Below are 26,393 nucleotides of genomic sequence, written 5' to 3' on the forward strand. Positions count from 1 at the left end.
TGCGTCCATGACTTTACACATTACGTAGTCACGTTGAAAAGGTCACGCGTAACATTGGCGGAAGTACCAACCCAGTGTTTACAAAGCGAATATGCAAAGAAAGTCAAATGCCCTTTACAAAAAAGGTAAAAATGCTGTCAGATGATTTTGAAGTTGGAGGAGAAGATTAGATTTTATTTTTTTGAACCAAAATAAACAGACGAAGAACTAACCACGTGTGACTTTTCCAATATGTTTACGTAATGCGTGAAATCGTGGATGCCGAGCTAGTGCAAGACGTTCATTTGCGGTTAAAAAATGTATTTTTTTTATCGTTTCACTAGATAAGACCCCTATTCCTCGGCTGGGATCGCGTAGAGCCCTTTAAAACTGCAATTTGGACCTTCAACCCGTTGGCTTCCATTGAAGTCCACTATATGGAGAAAAATCCTGGAATGTTTTCCTCAAAAACCCGAATTACTTTTCGACTGATTTTGGATGACATGGGTGTGAGTAAATTATCAAGAAATTTAAATTGAGGAGTGAACTAACTTTTTAAATCTGATTGATTTATTCATACATGTAACAATGTTTGCATATTGAGTACGAGGCACACAATGAATCATTGATCTGTATTCATTATTATTCACTATTATTGAGAAATTGTTGCGTGTATTGATGGCACACTCTCACCCGGCAGCGATTTGGAACCTGGTTTAGGCGTAAGACCACGGGCCCTGATAACCTCCACCTCTAGGTGCCCCTTCTTGTCCATCAGTCCAATCTGAACATCTCCTACACAATAAAACAACACAAAAATGGAAGTGTTTTAAAGTTTTTCATTGCAGAAAATTCAACTTAAATAGACGTTAAGTAGATGTTTACTCACCCATAGCAGGCGTTGCAAGTGTTTGTCTACCCACCAACTGAGCAGGCCCAAGACCATCTAGGAAGTCACTAAACTGGCTGTCGGCCCCTAATCTCATCCCTGAGAAGATCAGACTGAGACACACACACATACAAAGGTTATCAGATAGACGAATTAATGGATGGATGGATAGATATCATACTGTAAAGCAACAACAGGGTTGCCAGGTTTTTACAACAAAACCCACCAAATTGCTACTCAAAATATCACGATCACATTTCAAAGGGGTGTCCACCAGGGGGGTAAAACACTCGTTTTTTGGCAGGGCTCCTCTGGTAAAATTTGCATTTCAGGGGCTAAATATAAAGTTACTGGGGTCGCTTCAACCCACAGACATGAAAAACAACCCGCGGCAGTAGTGTTAAAGTAGCCCAATTCTGTGGGAAAACCGCAAACTGATACGAACATTTGAAAACAAACAAGAACTTATAAAACAATTAGTGTATATGGATGAAATCTACTATTCCAGAATGAGCCTACAGCCCTCATATAGAGTTCAAAAGCTGGTGAAATGCAGCCCATCTTCTCCAGCAGCAGACTTGTGCTGTGTATGGTATGTAAACCCTGTCCTGCGTTAAGGCCCCTCATAATACACTCAATATTTCCTTTGAGACCAGCGCAATTTCCATGACCTAACTCCAGGAGGAATGTCTGAGGGACGTGCCAGCCCGTGTCGTGCTACCATATGAATAGCCTCATGTGATTTGAGACTATTTAAACACGCTCACGTGAAAAAAGCCTTAAATCATGGAGTCGCAGAATCCCACTCTGCGGAGTGACACGGCAGCCGGGTCAACCGACCGACCGCTGCTCTGAAGCCGCAAAGGGAAGCGTGGCTGCGGAGCTACAGACACTGCCAAGACCCCTCTCTGCAGATGATGGATATTTTAATTATTATAGGGGAGTACCGCTTGCCATCTGGCTCCAAAAATGGAGCTGAAAAAGTAGTGGACACAGCATTAACTCTGTAAATCAGACTGTTTCTATTAGCTTATCCTTATGGTTTTTCCAAATAAATCTAGATGAGAGAAGCTCATATGAACATGAAACACAGCCTGTTGAGAAACCATTTATGAATGAGTGATGGGTTCACAGCGAATGCATAAAAACACCAGACAAGACATTTTCAAGGAGTGTGAGCTGGAAAGAAGGTCAGCTTCGGGTAAAATAGCAGAAATTAAGACTGGGTTACATTTTACATCCCAAAACATACAGTACACTATCATTCAAAGGTTTTTTTTTTAAATAAAGTCTTTTATGCTCATCAAGGCTGTGTTTATTTGATTAAAAATACAGTAAAACATTAATAATGTGAAAAATATTGATGGTTTAACATTTCCATATTTTAAAATGTAATTTATTTCTGGTCTTGTTCCTCAAGAAACATTTATTATCAGTGTTAAAAAAGCTGTGCTGCTTAATACTTGTGAAAACCATGATCATTTTTAAGGATGAAGATAACGTTTAAAACAACATTTATTTGAAATATAAATCTTGTGTAACATAAACCTTTACTGTCACTTTTAAACAACCTAATGCATCAATGCCAAACAGAAGTATTTAAAAATCCCTTACTGAGCCCAGTTTTCGACAGTAGTGTACAATTCAATACACCTCGATGTATCACCATTTCATTATTGGATCATGACTGATATGCTTAATTTTTGTCCAGTACTATGTCACATACACTACCAGTCAAAAGTTTTTGAACAGTAAGATTTTTAATGTTTTTAAACATTAGTCTCTTCTGCTCACCAAGCCTGCATTTATTTGATCCAAAATACAGCAAAAGCAGTAATATTGTGAAATATTTTTACTATTTAAAATAACTGCTTTCTATTTGAATATATATTTTCAAATGTAATTTATTCCTGTGATCAATGTGAATCATTCTTCAGTGTCATATGATCCTTTGCTGTTCAAGAAACATAATTTATTTTATTTTTTATTTTTTGGAAAGAAATGATAGAAATTAATACTTTTATTTAACAATACTTTTATTTGTTCCTTAAACTGAAAAAAAGTGATGATAAAGGCATTTATAATATTACAAACGATTTCTATTTCAGATAATTGCTGTTCTTCTGAACTTTCATCAAAGAAACCTACTCAGCTGTTTTCAACATAATAATAATAAATGTTTTTAGAGCAGCAAATCAGAATATTAGAATGATTTCTGACGGATCATGTGACTGGAGTAAAAAAATAATAGTAATAAAAAATAAAAAAAATAAAAAATAGTAGAAATAAAAAATAGAAAAAATATTTCAGAATTTTACTGTTTTTGTTGTACTCTGGATCAAACAAATGCAGGCTTGGTGAGCAGAAGTGAATTCTTTAAAAAACATTAGAAGTCTTACTGTTCAAAAACGTTTGACTGGTAGTGTAAAAGCAGCTTTGAAAACACACTGTGGGTTTATGCAATAAATGACGGCCTTAGACAAGATGTAAGAAATAAACGAACAAATAAATATTTATGCAAAAGGTACTGATCCAAAATTATAAAGAAAAAATGATACATAAAGATGTGGTTTAGAACTGAAAAGTTGTGTGTATGCAAAAAAAAAAGGTTTACACTGCTCTGGATACTAACTTGCCCTCAGAGCTGTAACTGTTCATGCTGCCATCAGTGGACTCTCGGCTGGCTTGGCGAGCCATGGCGTTGCGGGGATACTCCACTGCCATTCCCGTCTCCTGACTGCGCTGGATCTGACTGGATCCTTTCGCTTTCTTGTTGGCTGCTTCTGTGGATAGAAGAAAAACAGTATGACAATACACAGGGTTTTATCACAGGGACAAGGGAAAGAATCTGTAAGACCTACAAAACAGGTTAAGATAAATGTATCAGTTTGTCTTGGGAATTTAAATGATTGCTACAACAGTACAATGACACTATAAATAGAAAGGATTCTTTTGAATTATTGCAGGTCTAATACAACAAAAAGTCAATAAAAGCACAGTTATTTGCTTTGATTTTTGCAACGCGTATGTATGTGTGTGCCCGAGTGTTTAAGTTTGTGTGTTATTCTTACATCCGTCACTCAGGAGAAAATATTGCAATCTAATACGAAGCTCTTCACCCCTGGAGAGTGTAACATCTCCTGCTGGACGTCACGGGGCACCATCCAGACTATTTATGGCCTTTTGATGGATTACAGATCCTTTGAAAATGTCAACCACGGAGGTGGCTCACAGAGGCGCTGTCATCCCAGTTGTTTGAGTACAAAATGTAGCAGAGAGATTTATCTCTTCACTCATCATGCTCACTTTCATCAAAGCACCATCAGTGGCTTATTCTGACAAAATGTACAGGTACAAGAAAATGTCCAGGGATTCTCATTAACAGATCTGCATGGCTCTGATATTATTTGAAGAAACAGAAAAATACTGTCAGAGCAGAAAATAACCGAAGATGCTAATAAAATACAATGCCAGAGGGATCAAAAGACAAGCAGATGATCTTAATGTACGTCAAACATCATCTTAAAGCAGGAGTGCTCTGTGGCGGCTCACAAAATGTTTTAAAAGAGAACTGGATTTGGCCCGTTATTGCGAAATAAATTTAATTCATAATATGAACACTGGGTGTCGCGATCACATGTAGCAAATGTCACTGTCCTCATTAGTCATTCTCCTATTTAATGCCATCACTGGCCTGTATCACTGTTAAGATGATATTGATATTAACTGTTGACAGCAATAGTCAACAGTGTTGACTATAAAAATTTTTGTAATGGCTAATGTTTTAAAACAGTTCAGTTTCTTAACATCAATTTATGCATTAGGTAAAATGAACTAACAACTAACAACAGTTTTTACAGCATTTATTAATCTAGGTTAATGATAATTGATTCACTAATTTCAGGGTAAGCTATTAAAAAAAAAAAAAAATATATATATATATATATATATATATATATATGTGTGTGTATACATATATATATATATGTGTGTGTGTGTGTGTGTATGAAAAATGTCCACAGATTAATAATTTACATTCTTTTTATAAAAAAAAAAAAATCCAGAAAAAACATTTTTAACATTGATAATAAGAAATGTTTCTTGAGCACCAAGTCAGTATATTATGATTTATGAAGAATCATGTAACAGTTGCTGAAAATGCCATCAAAAGAATAAATACAATTTTAAAATCAATTTTAAAATAATACTGTTTTTACTGTATTTTATACAATACATTAACTATGTTAAACTGTAGTCTACAATTTAAAAAATGTTAAAAATGTAATAGTATACGTTGCCTTTAAAAAGTTTGGGATCAGCATGATTTTTAATGTTTTTTTTTTTAAGTTTCTTATGTTCATCAAAAATACAGAATAAAATTAATTTTGTGAAATATTATTGCAATTAAAAAAAAACAGTTTTCTATTTTAATATACTTTAAAATAGAATTTATTCCTGTGACGCAAAGCTGAATTTCATCATTACTCCAGTCTTCAGTGTCACATGATTCTTCAGAAATCATTTTAAAATGCTGATTTATAATCAACGTTAAAAACAGTTGTGTTGCCTATTTTATTTATTTGCTTATTTGGAACCTGTGATACTTTTTTTCAGGATTCTTTGATAAATAAAAATTACAATGCACACAACTGTTCAGAAGTTTGGGGTCAGTAAATTTTTTCTTTCTTCTTTTTTCATCAAAAAGAATCAAAGAAAAAAGTATCACAGGTTCCAAAAAAGCACAACTGTTTCCAACGTTGATAATAAATCAGCATATTAGAATGATTTATGAAGGATCATGTGACACTGAAGTCTGGAGTAATGATGCTGAAAATTCAGCACTGCATCACAGAAATACATTGTATTTTAAAATAGGAAGTATATTAAAATACAAAACCAATATTAGAAATTGTATAACATTTGAAAGTTTTCTCTGTATTTTTGATCAAATAAATACAGCCTTGATAAGCATAAGAGACTGCATTAAAAAAAAAAAAAAAAAGAAAAACATTAAAAATCTTTAACTTTTGAAAGGCAGTGTACCTAATGCATTAAATCATGTAAACAGATTCAGAAAGTGTTACGGTAATCTTATTTTTAGTTTTTGGCTATGGTTGTGAATGGATGAGGCTGGTGCAGTGGGCAGAGCGTGGAACAGCTGTTACAGAGCAGCGGAGCTCTTTAAAATGCTGATTTATCGCAGCTTTGCAACTCTTCCTGATTTATCATCTGATGGGCCTTTTAAGATATTATCCAGGCGCTTGGCAGACAGCGGTGCCAAAAAAACTTCTTTTGCCATCCTTTTTGAATTTGTTTCTTTTTTCAGCAGTCCATTTATTAAACTATAAACAGACAGTGTTTAAAATATGAGATTTTAGAGGATATCAGATCCAACTTCAAAGGCATTTATCTACATTACATCTGATAGGAATTCAGGGTTGATCTGCACCTGACACAATCCAACTTCTGCCAGCGCTAACATGCTGCCATTCATATTTCCAGCCTGAGGTTTCAGCTCCCACACTTTAACACAGACCAAAGACACATGCGGAGAGAGACCCGATACGTAGATCCGCCAGACAAGGACGGCCCCAGAAAAAGAGGAGACACTGATAAGAGATGGCAATCTAAGACTGGTCTTGGCAAATGAACGGTTTTAAAGAAATTGCTTATTATAATTTGTCACTCTCCCTACTGCTTTTGGCCCTGATGACACTGACGTCATTCAGTTGAAAATCTTTTCATTGTTGCTCAAGACATAAAAAGCATTTCTGGCCATAATAACTGTTGATTTTAGCTTTAACACCAGTAGAGGGCACCTCAGGCTACACTAACTGAGCCTATGAAACTCATCTGCCTCCTGTATCTCCTCTCTGGTGTTTAAAAGAGTATAAAAGTTATATTTAAAACTTAATTCTTGTAAAGTTTACCCACTGTCCGGATTAGGAAGCAATGTTACTTTAGCCGAACTGTGATATCCAAACAGTGAGTTTTAATGAGACGAAATGCTTCGTCAAAGGCCCTATATGGTCTGTGAACCAACGAGCAGATTGCCATTGTTGCATAGAAACCTGAGCTTTAATTGAAAAAACATGAAGGAAGTGACAAGGTGCGAGTGTATGATTGGCTGGAAGTGTCTGACCTGTCTGACTGAGCTGTGAGGTGCTCCTGCTGCGGCGTGAGGGAATGCCCACGATGGCGACTACACGGGCGCTAAGGCTGGATCTGCGCTTTTTCCCTCCTGCTCCCAGTGTTCCCAGAGCGGTGTCTGATTGACTACCATCCGTACGCTCCAGAGTGTAGATTTCCCCACTAACGCTCGTACTCTTCAGCATGCTGCGGCTGGATGGACGAATATGACGGCTGGTGTGGGGAGAAAAAATAGGGAAGACTCTCAGTAACCCAAATGACAAATGGAAAATTGCTATTCTGACGTTAATACGACCCTCTGCCTTTGATTATTGCGTGTCCTCGTCCTGCTTTTTTCACTTGCCTCAATATGAGTTTACCGAAAATCATAAAAATCTGAGAATGACGCTATCATGGAAAAGACTGAGACTGAGAATCATTTCAAGGGATAATGGAAAACAGATTTTCTTTGCTATTTTGATATGAAAGCATTTGATTTATAATGTACACCACTGTTCAAAAAGTTTAGGGTTGTTGTTTTTTTTCCCCCCTAAAAATACAGTAGAAACTAGAATGATGAAAGTCAAACATTATTACAATGTAAAATAACTTTTCTATTCTAAAATATAAGTTATTCTTGTAATGGTAAAGAATTTAATAAGAGAAAATAACAGAATTAGTTTGGAATAAAAAAGGTACTTTTTTTATCAATTTAATGCATCCTTGTTGACGAAAGTAATAATTTCTGACCCCAAACGTTTTAAAAGAAGTGTAAATATACTCCACATTTACAACAAAGCTGAATTTAATAAGAGAAAATAACAGAATTAGTTTGAAATAAAAAGTTTTTTTTATCAATTTAATGCATCCTTATTGAAAAAAATTAACCATTTCTGACCCCAAACTTTTTAACAGATGTGTAAATATACTCCACATTTACAACACTATTATTTCAAACTAATTCTGTTATTTTCTCTTATTAAATTCAGCTTTGTTGTAAATGTGGAGTATATTTACACTGCTGTAAATGCTGTAAATATGTTGAAAAAGTTAGTTCCATTAGTTAACATTAGTTAATGTATGAACTCACATGAACAAACAATGAATAATTCATGTATTACAATATTTATTAATCTTTGTTAATATAAGTTAATGAAAAAGTCGTTCATTGTTAGTTCATGTTAATTCACAGTGCTTTGACTAATGTACACACCTTTTGATTTTAATAATGCATTAGGAAATGTTGACATAAACATTAAGATTAATAAATGCTGCAGAAGTATTGTTTATTCTTAGTTCATGTTAACGAAAGTAGTTAACAAATAACCTCATTGTCAAGTGTTACCGGTAAATCTGTGATTTTAAAACTCTCTTGATTTTATCTACTGATGATAAAAAGCATGAATACATGACATTTCATTTACAAACTGATCTCTAACAATTTTATAAAAATTAACAAATCTAACCCAACAGCCCAAAGCGATGCATACCATGCATCTTACCTAAAGCGACCCCTGGGTCGTTCTGATTGAATGGACATGTAGCTGGTGCTACTGATCCGCGAGGCACTGCTGGCGCGAGAGATGGCTGAAACGTCACTGACATCACTGTCTGAGGACTTATGAGACACGTTGTCACAGCTCCGTCGTTGCTCCTTATAAAGCTAGTGAAAACGCACAAAAAATGAAAGCATACATAATTTGAATTTAAAACAAAATGAACATTCTAGATTTTAAAAACAGTTTGAAAGAGTTCCTCTACCGTTCAAAAGTTTTGCGGTCAGTTCAATTTTATAGGTTACTTCTTAAAAAAATATTTGAATTCAGCAAGGATGCAATAAATTGATCAAAAGTGACAGTAAAGACATTTATGTTACAAAAGATTTACACTGCAGTTCAAAAGTTTGGTATCAGAAAGATCTCTTATGTTCATAAACGTTTAAATAAAGTAATATAATGAAATATTTTTGCAATTAAAAATAACAGTTCTATTTTAATATACTTTAAAATCTAATTTATTTCTGTGATGGAATGCTGATTTTTCATCAGCCATTACTCCAGTCTTCAGTGTCACACGATTCTCAGAAATCATTTTCATATGGTAATTTATTATCGATGTTTGCAACAGTTGTGCCGCTTGGTATTTTTTTGGAACCTGTGATACTTTTTTTCAGGATTTCATTCTCTGATGAATAAAAAGTTACAAAGAACAGCATTTATTTAAAATACAAATATTTTTCTAACAATATAAGTCTTTACTATCACTTTTACTATCAATTTAACACATCCTTGCTGAAATAAAGTATTATTTTTTTTTTAAAGAAAGAAAGAAAGACAGAAAGAAAAAGAAAACATGTACTGTGCCAAACACTGAACAGTAGTGTATTTTGTTACAAAAGATTTCGATTTTAAATAAATTCTTTTTAACATATTATTCATCAAAGAATCCTGAAAAAAGTATCACAGGTTCCAAAAAATAAATAAATGCAGCCTTGATGAGCAGAAAATTAGAAAACGATTATTTGAAATTGTAATATTTAACAACATTAAATATTTGTTGAGCCTTGTTGAGTTTACGACACTTTTTACTGACCCCAAACTTTTGAATGGTAGAGCATGTGAATTCTAAAAAATGTCACTCACCTCTCGTTTATTCTTGAGCGTCCTCTCCAGATCCTGGCTGGTGCTGGAGGGAGCTGATGCTCGGAAGGTACGTACTTTCATTTGCCGAGTTCGCTCCTCTGAAGCAAGAGCTAGTACATGCACAACATGATGCTCATCATTTCATATTTTGCATATTTACTCAAAGAACATCAGAAAAAGTAACCAGTACAGGTCAGCAGACAACGACTGTACCTTGCTCTACACTGCTGCTTTTGGCGGGGACTTGGGGAAGCTGTCTGGCCTTGCGTGCCGAAGAAGAGGCCGCTGTTGATGAAGTGAATGCGGGGCTGGAGTGCGGCTGCACCCTGATGGAGAAGAGAAAATGAGAAAAAGACACAAAAAAAAGTGATGGAAGCTTTAGCGTATGATTTCATCTAGCATCAATATCATCAACCAGCATTTGGGCCAAAATGCAAACTACTGTTTGAAAAAACAGCATCAGGAAGTACCACCAAGAAGATTCCACCATATCTAGATTGGACCAATGTTTGCATCACATCAGATATGTATTATCGCTAAAAGCCATTAGGAAAGCAAAACAAGTACAAGAATGGAGGGTGTGAAATCGATGAAAAAAACTGCAGCAAACTGAGAAAGAGCGGTAAGAAAGCTGTGGGTAGGTGATGAGGAGAGGTGGGTTTTCAGTATGAAAAGCAGCAACCACTCAGAACATTAGAGAGAAAAGAGCAAAAGCAGCAGAGATTACAGTCTTTTTGCGTAGGATGGATTAGGCACAGCAAGGCTTCTCAGCTCAGATCAGGGTCAGCACCTTTCCATTTGGGGTGAGCCTGGGGTTGACCCCCTGACGGGTCACCTTACCCAATGGAGGCAGCGATACCCTCTTCCTGCGGGAGCCCTTTAGAATGGAGGTTGGCTGAATGCTGCAGGCCAGTGAGAATAGCAACATACAAAACAGAATAATAAAGGAAAAATAAAATCAATGTGACAAATCGATGGAGAAAAAAAATGGAGAAAAAGCCAACGAAGTGTTTGCAAAAACAGACGGAGAAATAAAGTGTGAACGTGTGAAGAAACAAATATGTTTGTGGATGAACCAGTGTAGCAATTCCCTGTAAAAGTTCAATAACCCATATAAAAATATATACACAATGAATTATGCAGTAAAATACACAAAAATATACAGTATATAACAAGGTCCAAATGTAACATTTGCCATAACTTCTAATGATGGTGATTTGAGAAAATGTACTGGTCATAAATTGTCTATACAGACATTAACTCTTTCCCCGCCAAACAGAGAATTTTCTGTAATTTATGAGAAAATGCTTTTCCACCAAACGCAGCATTTTACATTATTTATGAGTCAACGCTTTCCCGCCAAACACAGAATTTAACGTTATTTATGAGACAATGCTTTACCGCCAAAATTTTATTTAATTATGTCAGTAATTTTCTGTTAATTATGAGCCAATGCATTGCAGCCAAATACAGAATTTTACGTTATTTATGAGTCCACACTTTCACGCCAACACAGAATTTTCTGCTATTTATGAGACACGCTTTCTCGCCAAACGCTGAATTTTCCATTATTTACATTGCTTTCCTGCCAAACAGAATTTTCCATCATTTATGAGTCAACGCTTTCCCACCAAAAACAGAAATTTCTGTTATATATGAGTCAACACTTTCCCACCAAACACAGAATTTAATGTTATTTATGAGACGACGCTTTCCCGCCAAAAAACGATTTTCCATTATTCGAGACAATGTTTTCCTGCCAAACACAAAATTTTCCATTATTTATGAGTCAACGCTTTCCTGTCAAGAACATAATTTTCTGTTAATTATGAGTCAATGCTTTGCTGCCAAATACAGAATTTTGATATCGTACTGAATATGATCCAGATGTAGTCTTCAATAAAAACATGATTTTTTCAGCTTTTTCTCAAAATTTAGCTTCTTTAATGAAACTTACCTACATTCAAAGCTAGAATAAAACTTGAAGCTAGAATAAAACTGTTTTGTTTTTGTTCTTTTAGGTAGTTCTTTATTTTTATGTACTGCAAGTTATTGCATTTATAAACCAAAATATTCTGGAAGCCATGAAATTTCAGTGAAAATGATCAAAAATGCTGGCGGTAGCTGGCAACTTTATTTCAAAAACGCTGGCGGGAAAAGACTTATTTTCATTTAAAAAAAATTTCACTCAGTAAAAAAAAAAATGTTTACAGAAAAGAAAACATTATTGTTTTCTTTACAATAATGCAGATTTTATCTGCTCACATTGTTTTTTTTATATTAGAATTTTAATATCACTGCTTTTCTAATTTTAATTGAAATATTTATTTAAAAATTTATTTATTCATAAAAGTACATTTCTACTCAAATTTTGAGCTTTGGCAATGTTTTAATTTTGGGCCCTTTTAAAATATAGACACAGTCGGGAACATCTGAACAAAAATGATTCATCATTTAACAAAAAACACTGTGCAATTCCAACATAGAGGCTTTATCCAGTGTGAAATAAGTGTGATTTACTGTATGTACAATATGAACACACAGGACTTAAGGTACAATCAACAGGCAATGAAAATGTGACTTGACATGACATGGTTTGATAAGTCTTACCGCTCGCTGTCAGATATTTTCTTGCCAAGTTTCTGACAGCTAGGCTTGTCCAGAGTTCTCGACTGCCTGCAACATGAAAATGATTGAGGCGAGACAAAAAAAAAAATAAAAGAATGAGGAGTGGATTCACTCAGGACTGGACGGACATTGAATGAAACGTCTGTCTAATAAAATGCCACGATGGAGATGGACATGTTACTGGTGTATGTGCTCTAGAGCTCTTCCCGTGCGTGTGTACCTCTGTGCGTCTGGCTTTGCACTGAGGTGGTGTACTGTCTCCTGAGCGGGGAACATAGCCTCCAAAACCCAGCTGATTCATAAGATCACGTCAAACACATGAGTGGCATGGACACACAGACACACAGACAGACACACAATGACACAGTATGGGCTGATGTTAATGAAACATAATTTCATTATGGTACAAAAGGAAAATATACAATAACATGTACAGTAAGACATATTTAGTGTATGACGAGACAAACTGTGTATGATATGGGACAGAGAGACTTGACTCCTATGCGTCAGGGGGTCACATATTACATATGTGACGTTTATACCCGAAAACTTCTGAAATCATTACAATTTCAGCTGAATACAGAGAAAAAGGTGAAGATACAATGCAGGGCCCCTAAAATGTATTTGAACACTTAAAAAGTGTATATCACAGCATTAGATATAAAATTTGCATCTGCAAATGAATGATTTTACTTATTTGCGAGATATGTCTCGCCTGAAAAGTGAGCTTGTGGTATTTTTACTTCAAAGTAAATCTCGGTATTTTGATATTTTGTTATATAATTAAACATATTCATACATTTTTAAGTGTTAACATACTTTTTGGGGCCACTGTAAGTGAGAAACTGTATCTAAATGGCAAAAACTGTTGAAGAAATCAGAGGAAATTTTAGAAGAAAGAATAAATTATAATCTGCAGAAAAAGTTCAGATAAAAACTTCATGAAAACCAGAGTAACACAACGCACTACACATCACAGCACAAAAGCCACAAGTCGCCACATTTTTAAAACTACTGAGCTGCTGAAAATCTACAAAACACACTGTAGAGCACTAAAATCATGGGGTCGGGTCACAACAAGCTATGGGTCAGAAGCTACAGAAGGTTGGAGGGTTAGCTACATCTACTATCTAGTCCCATGGCAGAGATGGGACGGACAGGTTAGAAGAGCAGAGAGGTTTAGCGATAGGACTGGAGGACAGGAGGGATACCTGTCGTCTTCTGGGGAGGCATGCTGAATTAGGATCCTGGGGCTCGTGGGTCTGGTACGGGGCAGAGACTGGGTGCTCCTGCGTGAGTGTGTGCGTGTGTGATCCACAAACACCCAAAGAGTTCAAAGTGGACATGGAAGAAACACGGGAGGTCAATATAGAGACTGTGACAACGGTCATGTCAAACATACAAGAAGATGCACAGATTCAGGGGACTCATTTTTAACACTTGTCCAGCTACAGTGCTTGGAAATATGCTATCTATCAAGGACGCAAAACAGAGCTGTCAGGCCATAAGAGTCATTGGACACTAACAATGCGGTGCAAAGTGGGTGACCCAACGGTGGTATGTTACTTTGACATTTTAACATTAACATAGACACACTGGGTTTTATTCACTAATGACTGCATATACAATAAGTGTTCTTATTTTGCAGTATGTGTGCAAAAAAAGTTAGTAACTGGCATAATTAGAATAATTAAGGGCTTTACACACAATCTCACAAAACGTTTTATTATAATAAATGTTCTATTTATTAAATAATCCTGAAAAAAATATGTATCAGTTTCCACAAAATTTTTTAGCAGCTCAGTTGCTTCCATCATTACTTGAAAACTAGAGTAATGGCTGCTATAAATTCAGCGTTGCCATTATAGAACTAAATTATATATAAAAAATTGAAATAGTAATCTTAAATAGTAAAAAGGGTGTTTTAAATTGTAATATTACTGCTTTTACTGCATTTTTTATAAATACAGCAAATTCAGCTTTGCCATCATAGGAATAAATTACATTTTAAAATGTAAAATAAAAATAAAAATAGAAAGCAGCTGTATTAAATTGTAATATTAATTCACAATATTACTGCTTTTACTGTATTTTTAATTAAAAAAATACAGCAAATTCAGCTTTGCCATCATAGGAATAACTTACACTTTAAAATGTAAAATAAAAATTAAAATATAAGGCAACTATTTTAAATTGTAATATTAATTTACAACATTACAGCTTTTACTGTAATTTTAATAAAACTGCAGCAAATTTAGCTATGTCATCATACAAATAAATTACTTTAAAATGTAAAATAAAAATTAAAATAGAAAACAGCTATTTAAATTATTAATTCAGAATATTACTGCTTTTACTATTTTCTATAAAATGCAGCAAATTCTGCATTGCATCATAAAAATAAATTACTTTTGTAAATGTAAAATTAAAATAGAAAACAGCTCATTTAAATGGTAATATTAATTCACAATATTACTGCATTTACTGTATTTTTATTAAAAAATGCAGCAAATTCAGCTCTCCATCATAAAAATAAATTACATATTAAAATGTAAAATAGAAAACAGCTATTTTAAATTGTAATATTATTTCACAATATTACTGCGTTTACTGTATTTGATTTAAAAATGCAGCAAATTCCCCTTTGCATCATAAAAATAAATTACATTTTAAAATGTAAAATTAAAATATAAAAGAGCTATTTTAAATTTTCATATTAATTCACAATATTACTGCTTTTACTGTATTTTGTACAAAAAAACCCCATCAAATTCAGCTTTGCCATCACAGGATTAAATTACGTTAAAATATACAATTAAAATGAAAACAGAAAACAGCTATTTTAAACTGTAATATTATTTCACAACATTACTGATTTTATTGTATTTTTAATAAAACAAATACAGCCTTTGTGAGCTTAAGAGACTTCTTTCAAAAACATAAAAAATCCTAATGACCCCAAGCTTTTTACGTTTAATATTTATTTACGTAAACAATTTACAAACTTCATGTTTCTAATGCAACAAGAATTTGTATGTGTAGTTTTTCCATAGATTAAAAATAAAAAAAACAACTTTCGCACACAGGTTTTAATCAACACAATATGTGTGTATGCACATTAGTAAATAAGACCCAGTGATCAAAGGGCGCCACAAAGGAACATTCTAAGAGTGTCCTTTAATGTATGTGAATGATATTAATGACAAATTCAAGAAAAGAGAAATAATCCAATTCAAAATAAAGAGTGTACCTGTCTCGTTCAGGTGAATTGGAATTAGAACCTGGCCTCAGACAGTTGGTACTAGCACTTCTAACCCTGTCAAGAGAGGGCTGTAGATCACTAGGGTCACAACATGCCATCCAATGGAGAACGAAGAAGGAAAAAAGAGGAAAGGAAGATGACAAAGAACAAAAAACCGTTAGGTCCAAAATAAAATGAAAAGCAAACCTGTAAGACTTAAAGGGGAGGAAGTCAAGAGAGCTGCGAAAATGTGGTGAGTGAGATAATGGTTGGATTTTCTGCTAACGTTCTGAATGAGGAGCTGCTGGCTCTTGGGAGCAGTTGGATGTTTGATGTTGTTTCTTTAGGTTTAGGGTTGACATGTTTGACCCCTTACCTAATGGTGATCTTGTCTGTGAACCTAAGAACTCGGCGTGTGACTGTACGTTGAGTTGCAGTGACTACAGACAGCCGTGACTTTGACTTAAGGCATGCAGGAAGTGTTGAGCTGAGCACAAACAAAATTCAAACAAGTGCAAACAAAAGCAAACACACACACAAAAAAACCATTATAAAATGTAATCACATGACCATGTTTTCTGTGGAGACCTGATGGATGTTTAACACAGTGTCCTAACCATGGGAAAAAGAATGCTAAAGGATAGCATTCGCCAGAAATTATGGACCTACTTGGTTTGGATAGACAAATAGCTTGTCGCTGGAAACACGTCCCATCGCGCCCGGTTAGGACAAAGATGTTTATAGCTAACGGTGATTTATTGTCTGACTCTTCAAATAAATTAAATCTTTTAAATTACAGATGTTACTTTAAACTTCCACAGAAACCAGAACACCACAGTCAAAGAAAAAGCACTCACATTCACTTACCATCTTAACATCTAACAGTGGCAGATTACCATAGGACTGTCTGTATTTTAATCTCCAGCCGAATGACTACAATACTATATAGGTGTTTGCATATGATAATGACGCTGAAAATGCAAATATGCTGTTTTTATGGACCCTTGTTAAAAAGCAGCGCACTTTAGCATGATTATTCCAGAAATACTAATCTTTAAAAAGAACATACTTAAGTGTAAACTGGATGGGATGTTTTCATTACTTTCATTGCAATTACAGTAAATTCAAATTATGTTACTATTAAATGTAAAAATATATGTATAAAAAAAGGATACAGGCGAATGTACTGACAAGCATTTATGCAAAGCTAAAATAAACTCAGACATTTCTAAGTCACTTGTATGTCATGTATTTAAATATTTTAAATATATAAAAGTTGCAATTTAGTACATTTAAAATATATCAACTTTAAATGTAATATCTTACCACAGTTAAAATTAGTTAACTACTTCACAAGTGTTTTAGTGGGTTACAGTCAACAAAGCAAAATACGGGTAATTCTTAAAAAAAAATGACAAATTACTAAAACGATTTACAATGTACTTCAAAAGTAAAACTTTTATTATGACAAGTGTACTTTTTAAAAGTGTACTTAAGCATGTTAAGGAACAGCTGTGAAAGTCTACTGTCATGAAGTACAACTGGCCTTTGTTTAATTATTATATGATCATTTAAAACGATATATTAACATGGAAGCATGTTTTCGCCACTGAATAAAAAATAAAAAAAGCTTATTTCGACTTTTTATCTCACAATTCTGAATTTTTTTGCTTAGAATTGGGTGATACAAACACACAATTCTGACTTTTTCTCACAAATGCAAGTTTATATCTTTCAATTCTAAAAAAAAAAAACTCACAATTGTGAGTTTGTCATGCAATTCTGACTATAACTCGCAATTGCGAGTTCTGAAGTCCAATATTGAGGGGAAAAAAGGACTGTTCTCAAAATTTCGAGTTTATATCTCATAATTCTGTTATGAAATAAACTTCCAATTCTGAGGGAAAAAGGCACAATTGTGAGAGAAAAACATGCAATTCTGAGAAAACTTTTTTTCAGATTTGCAAGTCTCTCCTAAAATTCTGGCTTTATAACTCACAATTGCAAGTTTATATCGCATAATTCTGACTTCATTTCTCAGAATTGCGAGTTAACACTTCTGACTTTATAACAACTGCCATTCTGAGAAAAAAAGGCAGAATTATAGAAGTTTATATCTGGCAATTCTGACTTTATTTCTTAAAATTGCGAGTTTATTTCTCAGAATTGCGAGTTTATGTCTCGCAGCTCTAGACTTTATAAGTCACAATTGTGAGTTTACATATGCATCATGGAATTCTGAGTTATAAAGTCAAATTTTGAGGGGAAAAAAAGACTGTAATGTTCCCAGAATTGCGAGTTTATATCTAACAATTCTGACTTGCAATTGTGTGTTAAACAAATTGTAAAAAATGTATAAATTCTGAGAAAAAAGTCACAGTTGCAAGATATAAACTTGCAATTCTAAAAAAAGTCACAATTGTGCAACTGCTAGTTTATATCACACAATTCTGAGAAAAAAAAACCCCGAAAGATTTGCAAGTTTACCTGATTTTATAACTCACAATTGTGAGTTTGTATAACAAAATTCTGAGGAAAAAGTCTGAATTATGAGTTATCTCGCAATTCTGATTTTAACTCACAACTGTGAGTTATGAAGTCCAATTTTGAGGGAAAAAAAACTGATATGTTGTTAGAATTGCTAGTTTATATCTCACAATTTAGCCTTAATAACTTGCAATTGTGTGTTATAAAGTCAGAACTACGAGATATAAACTTGCAATTCTGAGGAAAAAAAGTCACAATTGCGAGATATAAACTTGCAATTTTGAGAAAAAAGTCAAAATTGTGAGTTTATATCTCAATATCAGAATAGAATGTGAGTTTATATCTCACAATTCTCACTTCTATTTTTCAGAATAGAGACTTCATATCTTAAAATTTTCACTTAACTTGCAATTGTGTGTTATGAAGTCAGAACTACGAGATATAAACTTGCAATTCTGAGGAAAAAAAGTCACAATTGTGAGATATAAACTTGCAATTTTGAGAAAAAGTCAGAATTGTGAGTTTATATCTTACAATTCTCACTTCTCACTATTCTATTTATATCTCGCAATTCTCACTTTACTTTTCAGAACAGAGAGTTTATGTCTCACAATTCTGACTTTATAGCTTGCAATTGCAAGTTTATATCAATTGCGAGAAAAAAAATCACAAATTGTGTGATAAAAAGATGCAATTGACTTTTTTATTCTTTATTCAGTGGTGAAAACTGTCTTCTATTTATTAAAAGTATTACACGTATATTTAAAAAATCTTTTAAGTACAAGTGCACATTCAATACAATTAAGTGCGCTTCTTTTTCCCAATATTATTACTCCACCTATTAACAGTAAATTTACAACATTATCATGCACATCCAGTTTAATGGCTTTACTGAGTAAGAAAAAACTACGTCAGACTTTGACAATGATAAAAAAATATATGCATTAGCATACTGTAAATTGCATTAGCTAATCCATAATAAAAGTGCTCTGGAGATCTGAGTGAGTTTAAGCATCACAGATGCTATAAAATCCTCATTAGTCAGAAAGGATGCAGTGGCTCAAGTGTTCATTTTTGGCCGCCTTACCTGTAAATATCCTTATGAATTCCATTGACTAATAAAGGCATCTTGGGAGGCAGAGAGCTACTGTACTTAGATGAATGTCTGCCATCGTTACAATAACATGAAGCGTGCAAAACGGAAAAAAAAGATCAATCAAAATCACAGCTGTGGTTAGTCTACTCAAACAGCAAAATAATGTCTCATGCAAACATGCAAAGAACACTCCAGAGGCAACTCCCTCATTCCAGATCATCTTTTTTTGCAAACACGCTCATAATTTAATCGAGGTCAGTAACGAACGGAATAAAAATAAACGTGTCAAAATGACACTTGAGCAGAATGAGATTGTTATTTTCAGAACGCAAATGGCTGTCGTGACGCGGTATTCATCTTTTAGGCTGTACGCCAAAAGCAAGTGGAAAGTTCTGCTTGTAATGTTTCTTGTCAACGAGCTGCTCTGAAATAGAGTGGAGAGGCAAAGAGTTTGACAAGAAGCGTTCGAGGGAGAGAAACTGGCATCAACACTCAGCGCTGTTTTAATTAAATGGAATAAACTTCAGGCTAGGCGAGAGAAACAGATACAACGAGGCTTTTCAAAATGAAAATGATATTACTAGTTCTTATGACACCAAGATAGTAATATTGATTTACACAGTAATCTGAATACAACAATAGTAGAATTTACAGATTGGTGGTTCAATTCTGGCCTTTTCTTTACCTTTGGGTGTGCAGACACTCTGCGCTTCTACCCCGCATTGATCTGTGTATCAAGATGACCTCACTGCAATTACCATGGAGATGAAGGACACATAGGAAAATAAACGAATAAACAGAACAGACCAATAAACAAGCAAACATAAAAGAAAAATGGGCACCAGTAAGTGAGTTAGAAGAGGAAGGGCAACAACCGTTAAAGCCAGAACAATACACAAAGGTTAAAAAAGATGTATCTTCCTGTACGATCATCTCTGTTCATACAAACCCTTCAATGGTGCTTAATCGTCTCAAAAACAAACCTTCTACGAATCACTCAGTCACATGTGGTTTGGCTCAAACCCACCTTCTGAAAATGGAGGCCTTTGCCGGTTAGCAAGTCTCGAAAAATGACATTTCTCTTTCCAAAAACTCATTTTAACGGCGTTCCAGAAATTTTTATGGAAGGAAATGAAGGCACATGGAAGTGATTATTCTTTTAACACTCGCTAAGGCACACTTGTAGACACTCGCTTGGACGCACGCGTTTCTGTTTACCTGTCATCTACGTAATCTCTCTCTTGCACACGGCCACGGTCGTGGTAGCGTGTTGGGGAACGAGACCGCCGGCTGTGCTGGACTTCATCCAGACTCCTTAGAGAGAAAGACAGAGAGAAAACAGGATTACAAATATTTGCCAAATGATAAATCCTAAAAATAGGTAGGAACGTACCTCTGCGCAGGGACGTTGGCTGGGCGGGACCGTCCCCTGCTCTCTTCATCTCTGTGTGGGGACACGGATCGTGAGCGATATTGAGTTGGCCTGATCTGATCTGGAACCTCTAATGTCGTTGCTCGGTCTCTGTCTCTGTCTCGTTCTCTGTCCCGTTCTCTTTCTCTTGATCGGTTTTCTGTAGCTGTGATGACAGAAAGACAAAAAGTATAGAAACATTTTGGAACGCCTGTCTGGAAAATTCAGATTTTGCTTATGCAGTCACTGGCCTTGCCAAACCACATTCCCCATGTTAGAACCCATCCAAAAAATAAAATGATTGACATAATATGTTAGACAATATCTAACAAAACATGCCAGACTATTAAAATACCTTGTTCATTCTCCTTATACCTATTTGTCAATCATGTGTGCTTTTGACAGTTGAAATCACCATTTGAGCCCTACAGATATGTACACACACTAGCAGTCAAATCAAAAATTAAAAATACATTTATTTATTTTTCTATTTCTATTCTATTTTTGGTTACTTAAAAATTTGTTTTCTACAGTGACTTTTTTTATGTATGTTTACGACAAAGCTGAACATCATTTTGGAAGCCCGTTTCTGCCACAGAATAAAAAATGTAAAATATTATCTCACAGTTCCGACTTTTTTTCTCACAATTGTTAGTTTACATCTCGCAATTCTGACTCAGAATTTTCTCAGAATTATGAGATATAAACTCGCAATTGCAAGTTACAAAGTCAGAATTGTGAGACATAAACTTGCAATTCTGACTTTTTTTTCACAAATCACAAATGTGACTTTATATCTCGTAATTCTGAGAAAAAAGTCAGAATTACAAGATATAAACTTGTCCACTTCTGAGGGGGAGGAAAAAAGACTAATATGCTCTCAGAATTGTGAGGTTATATCTCGCAATTGTGTGTTATAAAGTCAGAATCGCAAGATATAAACTTGCAATTCTGAGAAAAAGTCACAATTACAAGCTATAAACATGCAAAATAAAGAAATAAAGTCGCAATTCTGAGAAATAAAGTCAGAACATTTAATTCTCAGAAATGCAAGTTTATATCTCGAAAATTGTTTTTTTCCCTCACATGTGCAAGTTTATATTTCACAATTCTAAGAAAAAAAGCCAGGACTGCGATATCTCACAATTGTGACCTTTTCTCAGAATTGTGAGTTTATATCTTGCAATTCCAACTCACAATTGCGTGTTATAAAGTAATACGTGGAATTCACAAAGTCACAAATGCGAGATAAACTCACAATTCTGAGAAAAAAAGTCACAATTACAAGCTATAAACTTGCAATTCTGAGAAATAAAGTTGCAATTCTGAGAAATAAAGACTGAAACTTCCTTTAGAAACGGAAGTTTATATCTCGCAATTCTGTTTTTTTCTCACATTTGCGAGTTTATTTTTCACGATTCCGAGAAAAAAGTCATAATTACAAGATGCAAACTCACAATTTTGGTTGCAAGATCTCTCAATTGTGACTTTTTCTCTAAACTGTGAATTTATATCTTACAATTCTAACTCACAATTGCATGTTATGAAGTCAGAATTGCAAAATATAAAATCACAATTCTGAGAAAAAGTCACAATTGCAAGATACACTCACAAATCCGAGAGAAAAAGTCACTATTCTGAGAAATAAAGTAAGAAATTTTATATCCGAAATAAACAGACGTTATTATCTTTTTTGTTGTTATTTTTTTATTTTTTTTGATTCAGTGGCGGAAAACGGGCTTCCACACACAACAGCACAATCTTGGCTTTGTGTCAGAAAAATTAGTGCAATATTTTTAAAGAATGTACCTCTTCACTAAATAGCAAAGCAATGAAAACTGAAAGAATATATAGTTTTGTTCTTCTTCTTTCAACCGAAATTCAACAGAAAATGTTTTTCTAATCAGTTTTATCAATAAAACCACCGAATAAAACGTCACTGCTAAAATCATACTAACAATATTTTGTCAAAATGAACAATTAAAATAATGTAAATGTAACTTAAAATAAAAATTAAAAGGTGATCATAAAAAACAACAACAACAACAACACCGCCCCAAAAGACTACGTCCACTATTTTTACAATTGTATTATGCCCATATGGTTTGGAGAATGAAGTCAAGGTATGACACAAAGGCATTGTACCACAAAAACGTGTAATTTTCTAACTTCTACCATGCAGAGGCAAAATAAAACGTGTAGCAGCACCAGGAGGAAGCAGTCCTCCTTTTTACAAATTCCTTTCCCTCAATTTCCCATTGTGGTCATGCATTTATGATAGTGTGCATTATGCAGCAAGTCTAAACTACTATACTACAGAGAAAAGCACTGGAGACAGAACACATTTTAGGTAGTTAGTGTCTCCCCCTTATAGAAGAAGCACCACTTTACATTCATTTTATGCACTTCATAGCAGAATAGTTTGTTTATTAGTATGGGATGAATGAAACATGCCAGGATGGTGACCGGTGCATTGTCTCCAGCACAACAGCAGTGACTTCCAAAGGAAGGGAAGGACTGCTATTGGTTGCTTCTCTCTTTTGGGGTACTCTAATGCACAAAGTACAGAGAAGTGCCAAGGTTGGCGTTGCCTTGGCCCCTCCCACCCACCTGTGGCGACTACGCCAATACCATCATCATAATCAGTTTCTGTAATACGCTGCGAGCCTGCACAGACAGATACAGATATACACACAGGGATAGATGTACAGACAGACAGACACGGAGATACAGACGTAAACGAATGCACACAAAGCACTGTTGGAAGAATCCATAGTTAGGCAAGCGATAAAATAGCATACTAAAATATGTCTTGTGGACACGCTGTACCCATGGGCCACACTCCTACACACTAACTCACAGGCAGCACGGTTCAAAAAACATACCTCCGCATGAACGCACAGACAAAACACACATGAAAAACCTTGAATATTGCAAGACAATGCCAAACATATTAATGAGACTGGATGAATTCCAAGACCTTGACCTAAAAGATATGCTGATGTTTACTAATGTTTGATGATTGTCCTTTACCTACTTATATATAGTTTAGTAATTGTGAAATTATGATCATTTCTCTGGCTTCACTTAACATCTTAGAAAGTGAAGGAATGCTTCATCTATTTTAATCGAACTGCCCACATCCTCTTCAGGTTTCAGTAAATCTGTGAAACACTGAGGGGGCGAATTAACTAAACAATTGTGCCACACAATTGAGTAGCATTTCAGTGCGAAACTCTGGATCTTATTTATATACTTATTCACAGATTATTTTAACAATGTCCTTACTACCTTTCTGGGCCTTGAACCCAGTTGCGTTGCTGTCTATGCAGGGTCAGAAAGCTCTCGGATTTCATCAAAAATATCTTAATTTATGCTCTGAAGATGAACAAAGGTCTTACAGGTTTGGAACGACATGAGGGTGCGTAATTAATGACAGAATTTTCATTTTTGGGTGAATTATCCCTTTAAACAACAATTTACAGATAATGTACTCACCCCCTTGTCATCCAAGATGTTGATGTCTTTCTTTCTTCAGTCGTAAAGAAATTGTGTTTTTTAAGGAAAACATTTCAGGATTTTTCTCCATATAATGGACTGGTATGGTGCCCCAAGTTTGAACTTCCAAAATGCAGTTTAAATGTGGCCTCAAACGATCCCAAATGCGGTTGTAAATGATCCCAGCTGAGGAAGAAGGCTCCTATCTGGCGAAACGATCGTTTTTTTTTTTATTTAAAAAAAAATACAATTTAAATACTTTTTAAAGGGGTCATCGGATGTAAACTTCACTTTTTCATGTTGTTTGAACATTAATGTGTGTTGGCGGTGTATGTACAAATCTACCCTACAATGATAGAAATCCATGCAGTGGTTTTTAATTAATCTGTAAAAATAATATCACCTTTTTCAAATCGAGCTGTTCTCAGATGCCTGTCGGTGTGCCATCACACTGACAGTGGCCGCTCCCACGATAGTTGATTGACATGAGCTCTTACCTCAGACGGGCTGTCACAGTCCAGGAACTTTCCATGTTTTGATGCCAAAGCAGGGATGTAAGTTAGACAAGAATATCTCCGATTGAGCGATTGAGGTGTTGTGTTGCTGGATGTAATGATGAACCGCTGAAGATGCAGTGGATTACATTTGTTTGTGAATGGAATGCGCCTCCTGATCTACAAATATCCGTCTATGGTCACGCAAATCATTCGTAATCCAGCTTCACTTACAGCACAAGTGTGTATAAGCGTTTTTTAATGAATCTTTGCGATCGCCTTTTCTTATAACGTGGTAGTAAATGCAGCTGAAGTAAACAAGTTCGTCACTCCACAGAGAGTAGAGAGGGGCGGGGCGAGCAGAGCTCATTTGCATTTAAATGAACAACCCCTTAGAATGAGATGATTTTTGCTGAGCTCATTTTGACAAGGTAAAAAGGGTGTTGTTTTACAAAACCATTGAGAATTTTTAATCAAGGTATATTAGAGACTTTTCATTAAGACCCTAAAGAATCATATCAACTTCTGGAAAATGGGCATCAGATGACCCCTTTAATCTTAAACGCTCGTCTTGTCTTGCTCTCCCTAAACTCTGTGTATTCTGGCTCAAGACAGTTAGGGTATGTTGAAAAACTCCAATCATATTTTCTCCCTCAACTTCAAAAATCATTTCAAAATCCTCCTACATCGCTGCAGAAGTTCTGACCCAGTCTTTGCAAAGTAAACATTGCAAAGAAGATCAAACACCCTTAACAAAAAAGACAAAACAGTGATATTGGGCGATTTTGAAGTTAAGGGAGAAAAAACGATCAGAGTTCGACATACCCTAACTGTCTTGAGCCAGAATACACAGAGTTCAGGGAGAGCAAGACAAGACAAGCTTTTTACATTAAAAAGTATATAAATAGTATTATTTTTATGAAAATAACTGATCGCTTCGCTAGATAAGACCCTCCTTCCTCAGCTGGGATCGTTTACAACCGCATTTAAACTGCATTTTGAAAGTTCAAAATCAGGGCACAATACCAGTCCATTATATGGAGAAAAATCCTGAAATGTTTTCCTCAAAAAGCATAATTTCTTTACGACTGAAGAAAGAAAGACGTGAACATCTTGGATGACAAGGGGGTGAGTACATTATCTGTAAATTGTTGTTCTGGAAGTGGATGAAGTGATTCAGTGTGTTTAACACTTTCAGATGGCAGTAAGGCTTTCTACTTACGCTGCAGCTTTTTGGTGGGTGTTTCAGTGTGTCCGTGTCTGCGGGGCAGGTATGGCGACGGGTGCGGCAGTGGGATGGAAGAGACGTCATGTGTCTGCAGCTTATACCAGTGAGGCTTGTCATCCAGCAGGGCAGTCTCCAGCTCGATTAGGATCTAGGTTCAAAGAGAGGAGAAACCGCAGACAGTCAGGTGTGATACTGTACGAATGCTTTCATAGAGTAATTCATGTTGTGGATAAATGGAGAAAGATAACATATTCTTCATACTTCTCCCAGAAAATCACTCTCCTCATCTTGTATTCTGGGTTGGTCCCATACTGTAATCTCCAGCATGTGTTCTCTGAAATCCCGGCGATGGACATGAGAGTACACAAATGTCTGGTTCCACTTGGGCTCTAGACTTTTCTTCACCGTTTTCGTCCTTCTCTTGCTCTTATCACTAACGTAAAACAAATACACACAGAAATTCCAAAGAGAATATTAAAACTCTATCAGCATTGATGAAAAATAACACTTTGAAAAAATTTAATATACCTTCTATCAGGCAGGAAGTACATTTTGACATAGGGGTTTCTGGGTCGCCCATCTGATCTGGGTGGCAGGTCTATAGCCTGCAATACGTTCACTATCAACTGATGGCCTACCTTATCGTACCACATTTTCACCTGCAAGATATA

At 35.1% G+C, this 26,393-nt stretch overlaps 1 protein-coding gene across 14 annotated transcripts in view; it reads right to left on the reverse strand.

Moving 5' to 3' along the window:
• Positions 1-26,393, reverse strand: part of LOC127175541 (regulating synaptic membrane exocytosis protein 1) — a 94,471-nt gene that overhangs the window by 3,113 nt on the left and 64,965 nt on the right. For 2 of the 14 annotated variants that reach the window (XM_051126668.1, XM_051126666.1), the window contains 20 exons: positions 26,251-26,381; positions 25,984-26,155; positions 25,717-25,870; positions 23,113-23,169; positions 20,485-20,668; positions 20,310-20,405; positions 19,777-19,839; positions 19,083-19,160; positions 15,885-15,995; positions 15,518-15,607; positions 13,479-13,556; positions 12,488-12,559; positions 12,250-12,315; positions 9,853-9,965; positions 9,640-9,749; positions 8,500-8,660; positions 7,011-7,231; positions 3,501-3,651; positions 869-981; positions 673-774 (listed from right to left, as the gene is read on the reverse strand). In XM_051126668.1, coding sequence (XP_050982625.1) covers positions 673-774; positions 869-981; positions 3,501-3,651; positions 7,011-7,231; positions 8,500-8,660; positions 9,640-9,749; positions 9,853-9,965; positions 12,250-12,315; positions 12,488-12,559; positions 13,479-13,556; positions 15,518-15,607; positions 15,885-15,995; positions 19,083-19,160; positions 19,777-19,839; positions 20,310-20,405; positions 20,485-20,668; positions 23,113-23,169; positions 25,717-25,870; positions 25,984-26,155; positions 26,251-26,381 — 2,323 coding nt within the window. Of the gene's footprint in view, positions 1-672; positions 775-868; positions 982-3,500; positions 3,652-7,010; positions 7,232-8,499; positions 8,661-9,639; positions 9,750-9,852; positions 9,966-12,249; positions 12,316-12,487; positions 12,560-13,478; positions 13,557-15,517; positions 15,608-15,884; positions 15,996-16,375; positions 16,402-19,082; positions 19,161-19,776; positions 19,840-20,309; positions 20,406-20,484; positions 20,669-23,112; positions 23,170-25,716; positions 25,871-25,983; positions 26,156-26,250; positions 26,382-26,393 lie in introns of those variants that run through there. The other 12 variants (XM_051126669.1, XM_051126670.1, XM_051126671.1 and 9 more) reach the window with 12 other exon arrangements.

Source organism: Labeo rohita, chromosome 13 (assembly GCF_022985175.1).
Source record: "Labeo rohita strain BAU-BD-2019 chromosome 13, IGBB_LRoh.1.0, whole genome shotgun sequence".
Classification (NCBI taxonomy): Eukaryota; Metazoa; Chordata; class Actinopteri; order Cypriniformes; family Cyprinidae; genus Labeo; species Labeo rohita.